The sequence below is a fragment of the Sminthopsis crassicaudata genome, chromosome 2, assembly GCF_048593235.1.
Source record: "Sminthopsis crassicaudata isolate SCR6 chromosome 2, ASM4859323v1, whole genome shotgun sequence".
NCBI classification, from domain to species: Eukaryota; Metazoa; Chordata; class Mammalia; order Dasyuromorphia; family Dasyuridae; genus Sminthopsis; species Sminthopsis crassicaudata.
The window spans coordinates 646,514,942-646,529,489 of record NC_133618.1 but is presented as its reverse complement, the minus strand read 5'-3'; the positions used below and the strand labels follow the sequence as shown (position 1 = coordinate 646,529,489).

At 37.8% G+C, this 14,548-nt stretch overlaps 1 protein-coding gene across 7 annotated transcripts in view; it reads left to right on the top strand.

Annotated features, from left to right (window-relative positions):
- PRXL2A (peroxiredoxin like 2A) overlaps positions 1-14,548 on the top strand; it is a 49,210-nt gene that overhangs the window by 21,202 nt on the left and 13,460 nt on the right. For 5 of the 7 annotated variants that reach the window (XM_074296663.1, XM_074296661.1, XM_074296659.1 and 2 more), the window contains 2 exons: positions 8,125-8,301; positions 8,499-8,593. In XM_074296663.1, the coding sequence (XP_074152764.1) occupies positions 8,127-8,301; positions 8,499-8,593 (270 nt within the window). In that variant the 5' untranslated portion in view covers positions 8,125-8,126. Of the gene's footprint in view, positions 1-1,989; positions 2,154-8,088; positions 8,302-8,498; positions 8,594-14,548 lie in introns of those variants that run through there. The other 2 variants (XM_074296658.1, XM_074296662.1) reach the window with 2 other exon arrangements.

The following is a 14,548-nucleotide window of genomic DNA, read 5'->3' as shown; positions in this document are numbered from 1 at the left end:
GTGTAACTGGCCCATCTTTTTTGATCATATGTTTTTTGATAACATTATTCATATCATGACTCCAATATAATTTCTCATTTGTAAATAGTGTAGCCTACTCATGTTTCCTAGGCATACCTCCATTGTCCTTTGGGTGATCCTAAAAAGTCTCACTTATTCAAAAGCTATAGTGTTCTATGACTCACAGACATGTAATATCAGAAGAATATTTAGTGTTGAAAAGATAGACTTTTGTTCCAAGGGGAAGTTTAAGGAGAGGGGAGATCATTAAAAGAACTCTGCAATTTCCCTAAAGTACTCCATCTCACTCTCCTCCCTTCATTTCTAAGCCCAGCTCATTGTCCATTTGTAATATCTTCCATGATATAAAAAATGTATATGTGTCTATACACACTTTTGCACACACACACATGCACATGTACACAAACACTGATGGATGAGCTCTATGAATTGTTCAGCCTGCTAATAACATAACTGGAACAAAAAGGATTTTTCATCCACTTAGTTTTTCTGTATGAATGATTAAGCCCAATACGTTTGAGGGATTATGGATTTTATTTAGGAGCTTCGTAGTGTTCATAGAACTATAGACCTAGAACTGGAAGAAACGTCTGTCCAGTTTCTTGATTTTACTGATGAGGAAGATGAGGAAACTCAACCTGAAGGAGGTTACATGGTTAGTAAACACTGAAGGTGGAATTTGAATCCGTGTATTCTGACCCCAAAGTTAATCCTCTCTTCCTTGGGCCTTGCTGCCTCCCACACTTGACTCAGTATGCAGAATATCATTCACAGTTAGGAGCATCAGGATGGAGAGAGATTACCTCTTCAATTAGACTCTTTAAACAAGATTACCTGAGTTATTATTGTATCTTTCCAGAAATCTTGTTTAATTTTGATATATACATGAAAAATACCTTGTTGGAAGTGAGTCTTTAAAGTTCTACCAAATTAAATACTTTCATTTTTTTCTAAATAATTAACTAACTAATCACTGGGATCTTGTATTCTCCTAGATGATAAATTTAGAACTGGAAGGAATGTTAGAGACTGGAGTCCAAATCTCTCATTTTACAGATGATATAATTGAGGCCCAGAGAAATTAAATATAATTACACACCCACTAGGTGTCTTAGGAAGGATTTAAAGCCTGTTTTTTTTTTTTTTTTAATATAACTGTATATGTATAACCTATATTAGATTGCTTGCTATCTTGGGGAGAGGAGGGGAAAGGGTGGGAGGGAGAAAAAGAATTAGAACTCAAAGGCTTATAAAAGTAAATGTTGAAAACTATCTTTACATATATTTGGAAAAAAATAAAATACTATTATATCGGGGGGGGGGGTATTAAATCCACGTCTTCCTGGCTCATTTATGTTGCTTCTAGTTAATTTTGTCAGAGAACGTATGTGGTCTTTGTGGATTATTTTAGCAAGTAGCAGATGATTAATAAATGTTTACTTATTGAATGAATGATAGCTGAATAGTTTGCAGCCTGGTGTTGAGAATTTTGCAAGTTAACAAGTTTTTCTTTTACATTGTAAGGCTAAGTGTTCCACAGATTTCTTAACATCAGGACAAGGGCCACAATGCCAGTCATACTTCCTGGGTGTGCAGTGAGGAATTTGGGTGGGGAAAAGAATATTCTTAAAGCACTTTACACCAACAAGGTTCTATGAAAAGATAGAGAAAACAAAAATGTATGATAGAAAGTGGTCTTCCTTTAAGTGGTGGAGACAGCTTGGATTCAGAGGCCTTATTGTGGAAACACCATGTGGGTAGTTAGGCCCAGGGGCAGTGGGGAAGGAGTAGGAACAGTTGGCACTTGCCAAATGTCATAACCTGCAGGATGGCTAATGACTCAAAATGTTTCTCTCAACCCTTGGATGGGCCCCTGGGGAATCTGGCACCTGGCCTCCCAGGATGGATGCTCTGTTTGATTGGCCGTCTGCTTTAGGTTTTTTGCTGGTCTTGTGCCCAGTCCCGCCCAGAGAGTGTAGCTTCGGGGATAAATCAGAAGGGTTCATAAGGACCAGCTCTATTGGAAAATGCACGTTCAGCACTCAACCCTTGTGTCTCCCTGGGGTTCAGGCTGAAAGCAAGAGCAAGAGACCTGGTATAGAGGAAGTGGGCTGGGGACCTGAATGTTGGAGGTGAGTCCTTTTACTCAGAATTCTCTGAGTCCAGCCAGGATCATTACAGTCAGGTGCTCTGACATGTTCCTAACTGGCCCAGAAAGAGAGCAAGTAAAGCACTAGATGCTACCCTGGAGCATGTGGCTGGTACCATGCACAATGGCAGGGGAGTAGGCAGACAAAGCAGATTCTTCTTTCATCACACAGTTTTTGTTTAGCATCTTCCCATATTGGACCTCATTTTTCTTGATGAACCAACTTGTCTCATGGCTTTGATGTTAAATCTAGTCTCTCCATCAGTAGGAGGCTGTCTCATAAATTGCCGGCACTATAGACATGAAAGATCTATTGATTGACTTTAAAAATCTAACAGTAATCTGCCTGGCCCCCTGAGAAATTATTCTTTGTTTAGATTTGGATGATTGTCTCCTGCTGTTTTTGTTATAGTTAGTTTAGTAATCAATAATTATCTTGCAGTTATCTTACTGTAAAAACAGATAAGGTCTATCATACTTCTGTTTGGTTTGGTTTGGTGGTGTTTCCCACTGGTTAAACAGTCACTGCTATGGTTCAGATTGCATGTGAAGTGCAATGGATTGTTTGGAGCATGAGATGGATTTGAAATAGCAAGTGTTTGGTATCCACAGCTGTGTTTCTAAAGAACATCTTCATACCTGAACAATCAGAAACTAGGAACTAGGGGCTTTGCTACTTGGTCCATTCAGGGACATCCTGTTCTTCTGGGGAAAATGCACACTGGTTATGCATGCTAATTTGAGTAGTTTGATTTTCTACTAATCATATCAATAAAGTAGTGAGTCAAGATGTATTTATTAAGCATATACTACTTGCCAGGCACTGTGCTAAATGATCAAGTTTATAAGAAAAGTAAAAGACAGTTCCTGTTCTCAAGAAACTTATAATTTAATGGAGAACTGTGCACTCTAATGATTGCGTGTACTTTTGTATCCTTAAATATAGACAGGAAACATGGCAAAATGGATAGAATGCTACAATTAGAAGCAGGAAGAACTGGACTCAGATATATTACCTCTAAATACTTATTTGACCTTGGACAAATAACTTAAGCTCTCTGAATCTGTTTCCTCATTTAAAAATGCTTCTAGACTAACCTCACAAGACTTTTGTGAGTCTCAGATAAAGGAATATATGTGAATATCAACTATCGTTGCAAATGAGTAGGTCTGTGTAGTTTGTGTATTATTCATTATAAGTAGATGTGTATACAGTATATAATAAATATTAATGCATAAAAACCCAAAATGCATAATTCTATTTAGTCTAACTATATTTCCCAAACCCTACTCCAGAGTCATTCCAGGATTGGAATTCCTTATAAACTTGTGGCTATCACAGATGGTTCAAGATGAGAATTGTTAAGACTTGGTGGGCTAAGGGAATAGACTATTCTGTTTTCTAATTCTTGATCGATGAAATGGAACTTAAAAAGCTGGCTGATAGGGAATAGGATGAGAAGGGTCAGGGGATAGAGGAGTCTGATAAATCATAAAAACAATTTTAAGGTATTTACAAAATATAAATGAACATCTTTAGAAATATTTTCTTCTAGAACCTAGCACAGTGCCTGGCAATGTGGTGAAGGATGAAGAAACGTTTGTTGACAATCACATGGAGTGCTGGGCCTGGAATAAGGAAAATCTGGGGTCAAATACAGGCTCGAATCCATTACCTAAGTGATCCTGGAAACATCATGTAATCTCTGTTTAACTCAGTTTCTGCAATTGTCTAAAGGAGGGTAATAATAGCACTTCAAATTGTTGTGGGGATCAAATTTTTAAAGTATAATGCCTGGTACATAGTAGGCACTATATAAATTCTTATTGTTCTTATTGTTATCAGAATCATGAAAATATCTTTGTCCCCTTCCCCTAGATTAGCAATCAATCAACAAAGAAGCATTTATCAAATATTATGTACCAGACTCTATGCTAAGGTCTGGAAATACAAAGGAAAAAAAAAAAAAACAGTTCTTGTTTTCAAAAAAATTTCCATTCTTCTTTTTAAATAATATTTTATTTTTCCAAATACATGGAGATAGTTTTCAACATTTACCACTACAAAACTCTGTGTTCCAAATTTTTCCCTTCTTCCCCCACTCACCCCAGATAGCAAGCAATTTGATAGTTCTTCTAAAGATATTTCCATATTCATCATGCTGTGCAAGAAAAATCAGATCAAAAGAGGAAAAAACAAAGTAAACAAACAATAATAACAAAAGTGAAAATACTAATGCTTTGATCCACATTCACTCTCCATAATTCTCTCTGGATGTGGATGAAACTTTCCATTGCAAGAATTGTCTTGAATCACCTAATTGTTGAAAAGAGCCAAGTCCATCACAATTGATCATCCTATAATCTTGTTACTGTGCACAAGGTTCTCTAGGTTCTGCTCATTTCATTTAGCATCAGTTCATGTAAGTCTTTTCAGACTTTTCTGAAATCAGCCTGCTTATCATTGCTTATAGAACAATACTACTTCATTACCTTCATATACCATACTTCAGGGGTTCTCAAACTATGGCCCATGGGCCAGATGTAGCTGCTGAGGACATTTATGTGGCCCCTCAGGTTATGGCAAATGGGCTGAGGGGCGGAGACAGAGTGAAAGCTTTTGTTTTTTACTATAGTCCAGGCCTCCAACAGTCTGAGGGACAGTGAACTGGCCCCCTATTTTAAAAGTTTGAGGACCACTGCATTATGCAGCCATTCTCCAACATTCTAATTGGAGAAATAATAACACAAATAGGTATGTATGGGTTACATAAAAATTAAGTAGAAGCTGACTTGAGGGTGAAAGACTAGCAGCAGGTAGAACCATTGAAACTTGTCTGTAGAAAATGTCTTGAGCTGAATTTTGAAGGAAGCCACAGATCTAAAAGTAGAGATGAGGAGGGAATGTGGGAGCTAGCCAGTTCAGTGGAGATGAAGGGCTGTGTGGGAGGCTGACAAATAGGCCAGTATGACTGAACTCTAGACCACATGGATTCAAATCTATGTTAAATGGGCAGAAAGATAAGCCAGGATCAGATTGTGATGAGCTTTAAATGCCAAGAAAAGAAGTTTATGTGGCTTATTAAGTAGGGGAGTGGTATGGACAGACCCATGTTTTAGGAAATTACCTTTGACAGTTTTTTGGAAGAAAGATTGGAGTGAGGAACAAGTTGAAGCAGGGAAACCAATTAGAAGGCCATTGCAATAATTCAGATGAGAAGTAATCAAGACCTGAAGGAAAGCATGGCTGTTTGAATGGAGAAGAGACATATTTGAGAAACTTTTGAAGACAAAGAAATTAAGAAATTTGGCAACTGATTGGATCTGTGCTGTCAGTGATAGTGAGGAGTGGTGGATGACACTGAGCTTGATAAACTGAGTAATTGATTGTGCCCTTGACAGCAAGATGGTAAAGTAGAGGACTTTTTAAAGAGTAGGGGTGGGCTGAGAGTGAGGGGAAATAATGAGTGTCACTTGGGATATACTGAGTTTGAAATGCCTACAAAACATGCAGTGCAGAATGTCCAATAGGCAGTAATGTGGGACTAGTAGAAGAATGAGGGATGACTCTCTCTCCCTCCCCCTTTCCCTCCCCCTCTCCTCTCTCTGTGAATATGTATATAGATAGATATAACTGAGGATCATATCATAGAGATGATAATTTAACTTTTTCAGTTGAGTTCTCTGAGTTAAAAAAGAAAAAGAAAAAAGCTCTAGGGACCTTCCATAGTTAATAGCCATAAGATCATAAAGGAAGACTAGACTGGAAAGGAATAAGTGAGAGGTGAAAGGTGAATCAAAAAAGAATCATGGGAACACTAAGTGAGACACCTTCTCCAAGGCAACATAAAGTGTCATGAGCCACTTGTGGCCTACAACACCCCAAGTGTGCCCCAAACCAGATTAAAATGTAATTGAAAGACATTTGACCAAATAAATAAACATACAATAAAACATAAATAATATATTTTAAAATTGTCAGCAGGCAGCCCACTGGGACTCTTATGTGCATTTTAATGGCCTCTGTTTCTGATTAAGCTGGATGCCACTTAGCTAGTCTAATCTCTATGTTCTTCTATCAATGAGGAAACTAAGGGCTACTAGAGAGGTTAATTTTTCTATTATTTTTGTAAGAATCTCTTGCAGGGTCAGACTAAACTGACCTTTGCAGACAGACTTGGAAACTATCATGCCTCAAATCTCTCTGGGGAGGATTTGAGGAAAACATTAAGGTTGGAATTTGACCCAACAATTAAACAGTATTTTCATGTGAGCCATACATCCATACCAGGAAATTAGAGGAATTGTCTCAGGGTGAGGAAGAAGACTACGGGTCTTGTGGTACGGGCAATCAAGGATGGCATGGCCAATTTAGCCAGAACTACCCTTATGATTTTGGCTGGAGTTTGATTTTTTAAGGAAGTAGTTCAAGCCCTTGGACCATTGTTGTTGTGTTTGCTGACTGGAACAGCCTCAGTTGAATATTATCCAGTATTGACTCAGAAACTATAGTTTGGCAATCTTCAGCTCCTTCACAACATCACATCCAGCCAATCATTAAATGCTTTTGGTTCTGCCCTCTAAGTAACTCTTGAGTTTTTCCCCCTTTCGCCACCCTGGATCAATGTGTATATAAAAAAAGAGTGCTACACTTGAAGAAACATGGGCCTGAGTCCTACGTGGGATATTTATTAGCTGTGTGAACCTGGAGGGAAGGAAAATAGGAAATAAACATATATTAAGCTCTAACGATTTGCAGAGCACTATGCTAACCATTTTACATTTATTTTCTCATTTCATCCTCATAGCAAACCTGGGTGGTATTTTTAAAACTTATTTACAGTTTAAAAAACTGAGGCAGACAGAAGTTAAATGACCTGTCCCTGGTTGAACAACTATTAAGTATTCAAGGACAGAATTGAAATCAGGCCTTCCTGACTCCAGGCCCACTTAGATGCCTTAAAAAGGAAGGGAAGAGTGCTGGATTTGGAGAGAGGGTGAAACAGAGTTTTCCATACCAATGATATCACAAGTCAATAAAAATTTATTGAGCACCTACTATGTGCCAAGTCTGAAATTCACCCTTCTAAGTTGTTGTGAGACTCCACCATTTAATGGAGATATAGATCATTTACCCTGCCTATCTCAAAGGATCATTATTATTATTATTTTTTTTTTTTTTTTTTTTTTTTTTTTTTTTGCTGAGGCAATTGGGGTTAAGTGACTTGCCCAGGGTCACACAGCTAGGAAGTATTGTGTCTGGGGTCAGATTTGAACTTAGGTCCTCCTGACTTCAAGGCTGGTTCACTATCCACTGCGCCACCTAGCTGCCCAAAGGATTATTTTAGGAACAGTCTTCTGCAGACTTGAAAGTGCTCTATAAACAAAGATTGCTATTATTTAAAAAGAAAGCTGTTGTATTTTGTTTTCTTTCTCATTTTTTTCCTTTTTGATCTGATTTTTCTTGTGCAGCAAGATGATTTTGTAGGCATATGAATAGAAGAATTGCATATGTTTAACATATATTGGATCACTTGCCATCTAAGGAGGGGGTGGGGGGAAAGGAAGAAAAAAAAAACCTAAAACAAAGTTTTTTAAGGGTGAATGCTGATATTAATGTATTTTTTTTGTTTTTTCTTTTTTTTTCATGTATATATTTTGAAAATAAAAATTTTTAATTAAAAAGAGAGAGAGAGAGCTGCAAAACTAACCCCAAATACTGAAATAGGCTTCCTTGGTGATTCAGGCCTATTTTGTGAGCTGGCCTGAGACCCAGGATCTGCTGAGCTGCCTTGGATTGGCTTTTATGACCGATGTTCCCTCCAAGTTCTTCCCAAGATAAGCATTTAGTAAACACCTGAGGATGCGGGACATTAGCTTCTTTATGGATATTTGCCAGAGCCTCTGGCTCCAGTTAGAGTGGGAGATAACAAACTGTTGCTTTTGATTTTCAGAAATGTCTTTCTTGGACCTGAATTTCTTCTCCTTGGGGATGTGGTCTCTCGGAGCTGGAGCCCTGGGCGCAGCTGCTTTAAGCTTGATCCTGGCCAACACTGACCTGTTTCTCACCAAATCAATAGCAGCTACCCTAGAATTTCTGGAAGAGATAGAGCTGAAAACTCTGGATAATGGTGAGTACTAAGCTTGGGAACTCAGCCTTATTCCTGATAATTCATAACATTCTAGCCACGAAACTACTGTTCTTGGTTTTGTGAGCTTCTCTGATGGCTTTAGGGCCTTTTTTGGGGGGGGGGTATCTTTTGAAGCCTCAAAACTAAGGGGTGAAATATCAGTTGAAAAACACTGAAAACCTTTCTTTCCCTTCCAGAATCTCCAAAGACTTTCAAAGCCCGAGAACTATGGGCAGACAGTGGGGCTGTGATTATGGCAGTACGAAGGCCAGGCTGTTTTTTGTGTCGAGAGGTATGGAGTTTTGCATTTGGGGCTTTTATTTAGGGGGAAAAGCCATGATTTGTGAGAGACCTTTGCACCTCAACTGTTGTGGTTTGTTTTGTTTTATTTTTTCCCCCTATTTGTTTATTTATTTTTGACATTCTTTTATATTTTGAGTTCCAGATTTTTTCTCCTCTCTCACCCTTACTCCACCCAGTGAGCAATATGTTATCAATTATACATATGAAATTATGCAAACATATTTTCCTGTTACCATATTTAAAAAGAAAAAAGTTAAAGCAATAGAAAATTATACTCAGCTTGCACTGAAAGTTCATCAGTTCTGTCTGGAAGTGGATAGCATTTTTTCATCACTAGTTCTTTGGAATTGCCTTAGATTATTGTATTGATTAGAATAGCCAACTCTTTCACTTGATCATCATTACAGTATTGTATTTCAGTCATTTCATTTCAGTCATGTCTGACTCTTCATGGCTTCAATTGCTTTTTTTTTTGGGGGGGGGGGCAAAGGTATAGGAGAGGAAACTGAGACAAACAGGGGTAATTGGCTAGCCCAAGATCACACAGCTAATAGATGTCTGAATTCAGATTTGAATTCAGGTCTTCATGGCTCCAGACCTGGCTCTCTATGCCCTGAGACACTTAGCTATAACATTGTAGCATTGGATTTTTACATTTTATCCAACTTTTTCATATTTTCATATCACTGGTTATTCAGAGCAAATGTCTGATCTTTCCAAACTAGACTCATATATATGAGTACCTATGATAATAATCAGTGGTATAGAATACTACATGATTTGTAAAACACTTTGTATACCTTAAAACATTTGATCTTCACTATAACCCTGTGATGTAGACATGCTATTATGTCTTATTAATGAGAAAACTGAGGCAGACAGGGATTAAGTGATTTGCCCAGAGTTACACGGGGTTAAGTATGGTCATGTCCCTCGGTATTCTCATAATCTTCTCAGGGACAGTTAGTCTGCTTTATTTTTCTTTTCTACAGATTAACTAGCAGTGCAGTGATGAGCAATGATCAATACTTGTTGATTGGTTTATATGAGTGTGGTGACTCTGAGTTCTTCCCTCACGGTATCATCATCAATGATGTTCCTATAGTATTTTCCCCACCTTTGTTGAGAACTGGAATTGAGTAAGTGATCAATGCAGTTTCTTAGGAAGAAGGAAGAGCTGGTGTTCAGAACTCCATGTCATAGAAGAGCGTAATCCTGAACAAGCTAGTCAGGGTCAATAGATGGCTGTTCATTATATTTTTGCAAATAGGAATCTATTTCTGCAGTGCTTTGTAAGGGACATGAAAGGAACAGCCCATTGGAGTTCCCTGACTTAACAGGGCTGTGGCTGGCAGGATATGGAGACAGGACACGTATAATCTATATCGGATTTTTTGCCATCTTGGGGAGGGAAGAGGAAGAAAATTATGGAACTTTGAATTTTATAAAAAGTGAATGTTGAAAACTAGAAATAATTGTAAAAAAAAAAAATACTATTTTCCAAAAAAAAAAAGAAAACTAATCACAATTCCCTCTTTAATTGCCATTCCAGTAATCAATTCAACTCTAACCTTTATAAGAAAAGTTCAATATAGTGAATAAGGATAGAGAATATGGATTCTCAAAGACCTATATTCAGATTCTCTCAGAAATTTACTAGCTTTGTGACCTTGGGCAAGTCATTTAAATTTTATGTGACTTAATTTCCTTATCTGTATGAAAGGGGTTAGACTCAGTGGTCTCTAAATTCCCTTCCAGATCTAAATTTATGATCTTGTGAGCTTCTAAACTATTGAATGGATAGACTATGTTAAAAGTACAAAGATCAAAAAGTGAAAACCATCCCTTTGCTGCTGCTACAGAGTAGACAATTTGTTATGTCATTTTAGTTATGTCTGACTTTCTGTGACCCCATTTGGGGTTTTTATGACAGATGTTACAGTTCATTTTACAGATGAGGAAACTGAGTCATATAGGATTAAGTGACTTGCCCAGTCACATAGATAGGAAGTGTCTGAGGCTGGACTTGAACCCAGAAAGATCAGTCTTTCTGACTCCAGGGCTGACTTTGAATGCACTGTGCCATCTACCTAACAGAATCAACCTGTATGCCTTTAAATAAATGTAAAATACATACTTTCACTGATGTGCACAATTTGCCCCAACCACTGATTCTTCTACTCAGCTGATTTCTGGACTAGGCCTGCTGCACAGCCACTATACCTTGCTGCATATGTGAGCATTTCTTACTGTGCTGGTGTCATCTCCTCCCCCTCCAGGCATCTCTCTGGTTTGAACTATGAGGGAAATCTTCCCATGCAAAAAGATACCCGTCTTCTCCAGGGTTCTCACAGGTCCAAGCTCCTAACACTGCAAGCCTGGCCAGATTTAGCAGACACTGGCTAAATATCCGTGAGGTACAAGGTGCTGTCTGAAATGAGCACCCATTCGTTAAGGGAAGAGCAGGACCTCCTTGGAGATGTATTAGCTGCAAATAAATCACTGAGACTCTCTGAGACTTTCCTCAACTCTAAAATGAGAGGGTGGGGCTTGATGGCCTCTTGGGTCCTTAAATCTGTGACCTGTGAAGTGGAGACTGATTTGGGGAGGGGATAGGAGAGGAGAAGTGCTGCCCTTGCAGAGTTTCAACCTTCTGTCCATCCTTGGATAGTAAAATGTTCCCTTCTCTGGCATTGTACCCATCCCTGGTCAGTCCTTGCTCCTTTATAAACCTTTCTAGGTCTGTCTTCCTGAGCTGTCTCAGATTGAAAAAATGATTCATTGTGATTTCTTGCCTTCCTTAAAATTTGGTCTATCAGAATTCTAGATAACTTTGGAGGTAAGCAAAAATAGTTCTTCTTATTCTGCCATCTTGATTCTACCCTCTTCTTCCCACCTATTTGTCTAGCATCAATGTGTTATCATTGCCTGTCCAGCACTTTGTGATCTAGTCAAACTAGTCTTCTTTCTTTTCCCTCACACACTGTCGTTGGTCTTTGTGCTTTATACTGGCTGCTCTTGACCCTGAAATGCATTTTTTTCTCCTCTTCTCTACCTTACAGAATCCTTTTGTTCCTTTAGGACTAAGTTCAATTCACATTACACATGACTTCTTTTTCTCATCCCCTCAGCTGCTAATATTCTTCCTCTAAAACTATCTTATATTTAACTACTTTGTATTTATTCTCTACATTATATGGTTTTAACATTTTCCTATTAGATCTCATATTCCTTATGAGCAAGGATTGTTTCACTTATTGTATTTGGATCCATAGCTCTTAAGAGCCTGACATATAGTAAAGATATATAAATATATATATGTGTGTGTGTGTGTGTGTATGTATGTATATGCTTATTGATTAGTTATAAGAGTTGGAAAGGAGCTCAAAGGCCATATACTCCAAACATTTCCTTTAAAGCATACTAAAACAAGTCTTTATTTGAATATCTAGTGATTGGGAACTCACTATCATACAAGGCAGCCCATACCCTTTTGGGTAGCTCTAATTATTAGCAACCTTGAGTCATTTCCAGTTTGGCACATTTTGTGTCCTAATTAGTAATAGTGAAAAAGACATTCATATTTTTGTTTGCCCACTCCCTAACCTAAAGGGATTGCAAATCTTCATGGCTTTTTTGGTCTTGCTTGGGTCCCCTCCCTACCCATCCTAGGTAGACTGGGCTGGGCTCTCTTGGCAAGACACAGGGAACCTCTGATTATACCAGGGGAGGAACTTTCATTTACATTTGTTGGGTGTTGCCTCTTAATAGCAATGGCATTTTAGAAGCTTTTGCTGATTTAATTTCTTCCACTGTTGAAGTACAGTGACCTAAAAAATAGGAAAAGAGCATCCAACATTAATTAAATGGTGATATGGAAACTTTTGTTTTCCAGAAGGATGAGTGAAGAGGATATATGTTTGTATATATAAAAGCTTTATTTAGTTAAATTAATAAAGGAACCCAGAATAATAAGTCAACAAGCATTTGTTAAGCATTTACTATGTGTCAGTAATGCCGCTAAGCAGTAGGAATATATAATTATCCCTTCCACATCACAACTTTCTTCATTATAGTTTTGATGTATTATGGGTCAGCAGAAAAAATTAAATGGAAATTTGGGGGGAGCCACAGATGTCCTGCAAAGGGCAGAAAACAACACAGAGCCTATGACCAACACTCCAACACTTAACCCAGATTTTGCAATAAGATGCTGTAAGCACCCTATAAAAGAAAAAAAAAAAATTCAGACTTCTCTGGTTTGAAGGGATGGCCAAAAAATTGTATGTGGATTTTCAAGATTATGAGAAGGGAGGGGGAATAGCAACCCTGATCTCTTCCTATCCCACTTGTGAAAAGGATAACTATAAATGTACTCAAAAAGAAAAGTAGTTCCTGCCCTTGAGGTGCTTACAGTCTAATAGGGAAGACTATATAAAAGTAAGTTGGAAAAAAAAAAAGGAGGACATGATAGAATTCTGTGAAAAATGAGGAGATGGCTGCCCAGGGAACCTTCCATAAATGGAGATTTTGGGGGAGCTCTTCACTTTGAAATCATAGAAAAAATTTATGTAATATTAATTCATGTAGTATATAGTAAGAGAGATTTCTTTAAATGAGAGAAATCTTTCAGCTTACTAGGCAAGACTTCAATAAGAAAAAGAGGAAGGGAGGAAATAATGAATTGATAAAGTCCATTATGTGCCAAGCACCATGAGACCTTTGTGGGTATGTGTGTGTCCTTTTTATCTGGTGTTTAATCAAGTTATTGATAAATGTGTTCAAGGAAATGCTATTCCCATTTAAGTTTTCTTTTTGTATTTGACTTGGAAAGTCACTAATAAATGAACAAACATAACTCCTACTGAAGTAGAGTTGATACATTTCAAACCTTCCTGTCAAACTCACTCTGTCTTCATTACAGTAACTTTATCCATATTGTTATCATTTCCCCAATCCTGCCCCCACAGCAACAGAATTCTCCCTGTAAACAAGGAAATACAGTTAAGCACAACAAATGGACATATTGATAGCATATGCCTCATTTCACACCTCATTCCTTGCTTCTCTGTAAAGAGAAAAGGATCTTACAGAATATATTTTCCTGCTGAGCTATCCAAGCTTTGTGGCATGAGTCCTGATCATGAACTGGCTTGTGGACCAATACTTGGCAATTTTTCTTTCTAGAGGAGAAGCTTTAGCATAGCCTAACAGATTTGCATTTACATAACTTGTATTTGCATATCATGATTTATAATAGATGAGTCCCATCTTTCCAAGTCTGAAACTTCTCTCCTATTTTAATAGAAATTCATTCATTCAGCAAATAATTACTGAATTCTTGCTGTGTACATAGGCTGCAATATACTGGAAAGCTGTAAAAAAAGATATCTAGAGATTCACCAAGCCTGAATTAGAAAGGATTGTAGAGGTATTCTAATCTTCCTTCATTGATTAGTTCCTCAAGAATTCCCTCTATTAAGTGATCATCCAGCCTTTTCTTGAAGACTTCCAATGATGGGGAGCTCATTACCTATAAAGGCAGTCCATCTATTTGACTCATTCCAGAGTTCTAGACTATCTAGATGTTTTTGTATCCTGACTATTATCTAGTATATTTACTATCCCCTCTTACCTTTGTGTAGACTGATAAGCAGCAGACACAGGTCCCTGCCCTTTTTCAGTTTTTTCAGTTGTATCCAACTCTTCATGGTCTTAAGTTTTCTCTGCAATGATACTAGAATGGTTTGCTATTTATTTCCTTCTCCAGCTCCTTTTACAGGTAAGGAGACCGAGGCAAGCAAAGTGATCTAGCTTGCCTAAGGTCACACAACTAGTGTCTGAGGTTAGATTTGAATTCAGGAAAATGAGCCCTAACTGCTCCTACATTGGTCAAAAGCTAGTAAGAAGATAAGCCATATACTTGTTTAAAGTTTTAAAATAG